Here is a 1,277-nt window from a genome sequence, read left to right as displayed (position 1 = left end):
TTCGGCGGATTCTATCAGTGATGTATAAATGGTGTGACAGAAGTCACAGTTCCGATCGCGATCGCTAAGCACTAGGGGCTGCTATCGAGTCTAGTACATTAGACTGGTGTGATCAGATGCTATACTTGTTGCGATGAACTTTGTAGGTCTGTGTTTATAAATTGACACATACATTTGTCGCATTTGCGTTCCTCTGTCGACAGATTGTCCATATGAACAGCTGGAAAGTGAAGGTCTTAGGTGACGGTGGTGTGGGCAAGAGCGCTCTGACCTTACAGGTAAGTGTGTCGGCGAGTCTGACTTGGCCAACTTCACATTGGGACAATTTGTCGGTGCATTGTTTGTCATGTGAGGTTCATAGAATTGTGTCTCTGGACTGTATGTCCAAATCTTTAGAGGTGTATTTTAGTTCAGCACTTGGACGATGCATGGAACTAAAGGCAGCATCAGGACTATGATCCAACTATACATGATATCTACAAGAAGCAATGTGTAGTCAATGGCCAGGTATGCATGCTTGAAATAATAGACACCGCTGGTCAGGGTATGTTGATTAATCAGCATACATGCTTTTGTTCCCAATGTGTGCTAAAAAACTATGCAGATGTGTTAGCAGCAGGCAGAACAGGGAAGCATAAGATGGGTGGCCATAAGCACACCAGGCCCAGACACATACACAAACCGAAGGCAAGGTCAATTGCACGGACTAAGGAACAAAGGAAATACAGTGGCTCAGTACATAGTCAAGCTGTTTGTACCTATTTGTCCCAGTGGCTCTGCATCCAATACAACCAAACCTAACAAGATGAAGATTTGACACTCCTGGGTCCATTTATCAAGTAAGCATTATGTCTTGCCTATTTCCAGCATGCACCTCATAACCTGCTGCTCAGAGAGGGACAAGGATTTGTCTTGATGGATTCAATTACATCATGCAGATGCTTTGAGCGGATAGATGTCTTTTGGCAGGCACTTCTACAGGCCAAACTGCAGAAGCCGAGTGTGGTGCTGGTGGCCAACCAGGCAGACAGAAATTATGAACATGAAGTGTCCTGAGAAGAGGGGTTGCTTTGTGCTCGGACTCTGCTCTGCCAGGACTGGCCAAAATGTAGATGAAGTATATCAGTCCCTCATATGCCACCTACGGGCTGTTATCTGCAGGACTTGGAGAGCTCAGGGCATAGTAGACAGTGTGGAAGGCAGAGGGCAGGTTGCAAAGGGTGTATAGTCCCGTAGCATACTCTGTCACTTGCAATATCACAGCCTGCTTCTCTCAT

At 45.9% G+C, this 1,277-nt stretch overlaps 1 protein-coding gene across 1 annotated transcript; it reads left to right on the top strand.

The window, feature by feature from the left end:
• Positions 1–227: 227 nt before the first annotated feature.
• Positions 228–1,056, top strand: GLOTRDRAFT_10003 (P-loop containing nucleoside triphosphate hydrolase protein; the record flags this gene model as incomplete). The annotated part of the gene is made up of 4 exons (XM_007870942.2): positions 228–286; positions 441–544; positions 806–839; positions 894–1,056. Coding segments are annotated over 4 exons (360 nt in total), but the record flags the coding sequence as incomplete, so codon positions are not given.
• Positions 1,057–1,277: the final 221 nt, after the last annotated feature.

This window comes from Gloeophyllum trabeum, assembly GCF_000344685.1.
Source record: "Gloeophyllum trabeum ATCC 11539 unplaced genomic scaffold GLOTRscaffold_00013, whole genome shotgun sequence".
In the NCBI taxonomy this organism is placed as follows: domain Eukaryota; kingdom Fungi; phylum Basidiomycota; class Agaricomycetes; order Gloeophyllales; family Gloeophyllaceae; genus Gloeophyllum; species Gloeophyllum trabeum.
This window is presented reverse-complemented; position numbering and strand designations above follow the sequence as displayed.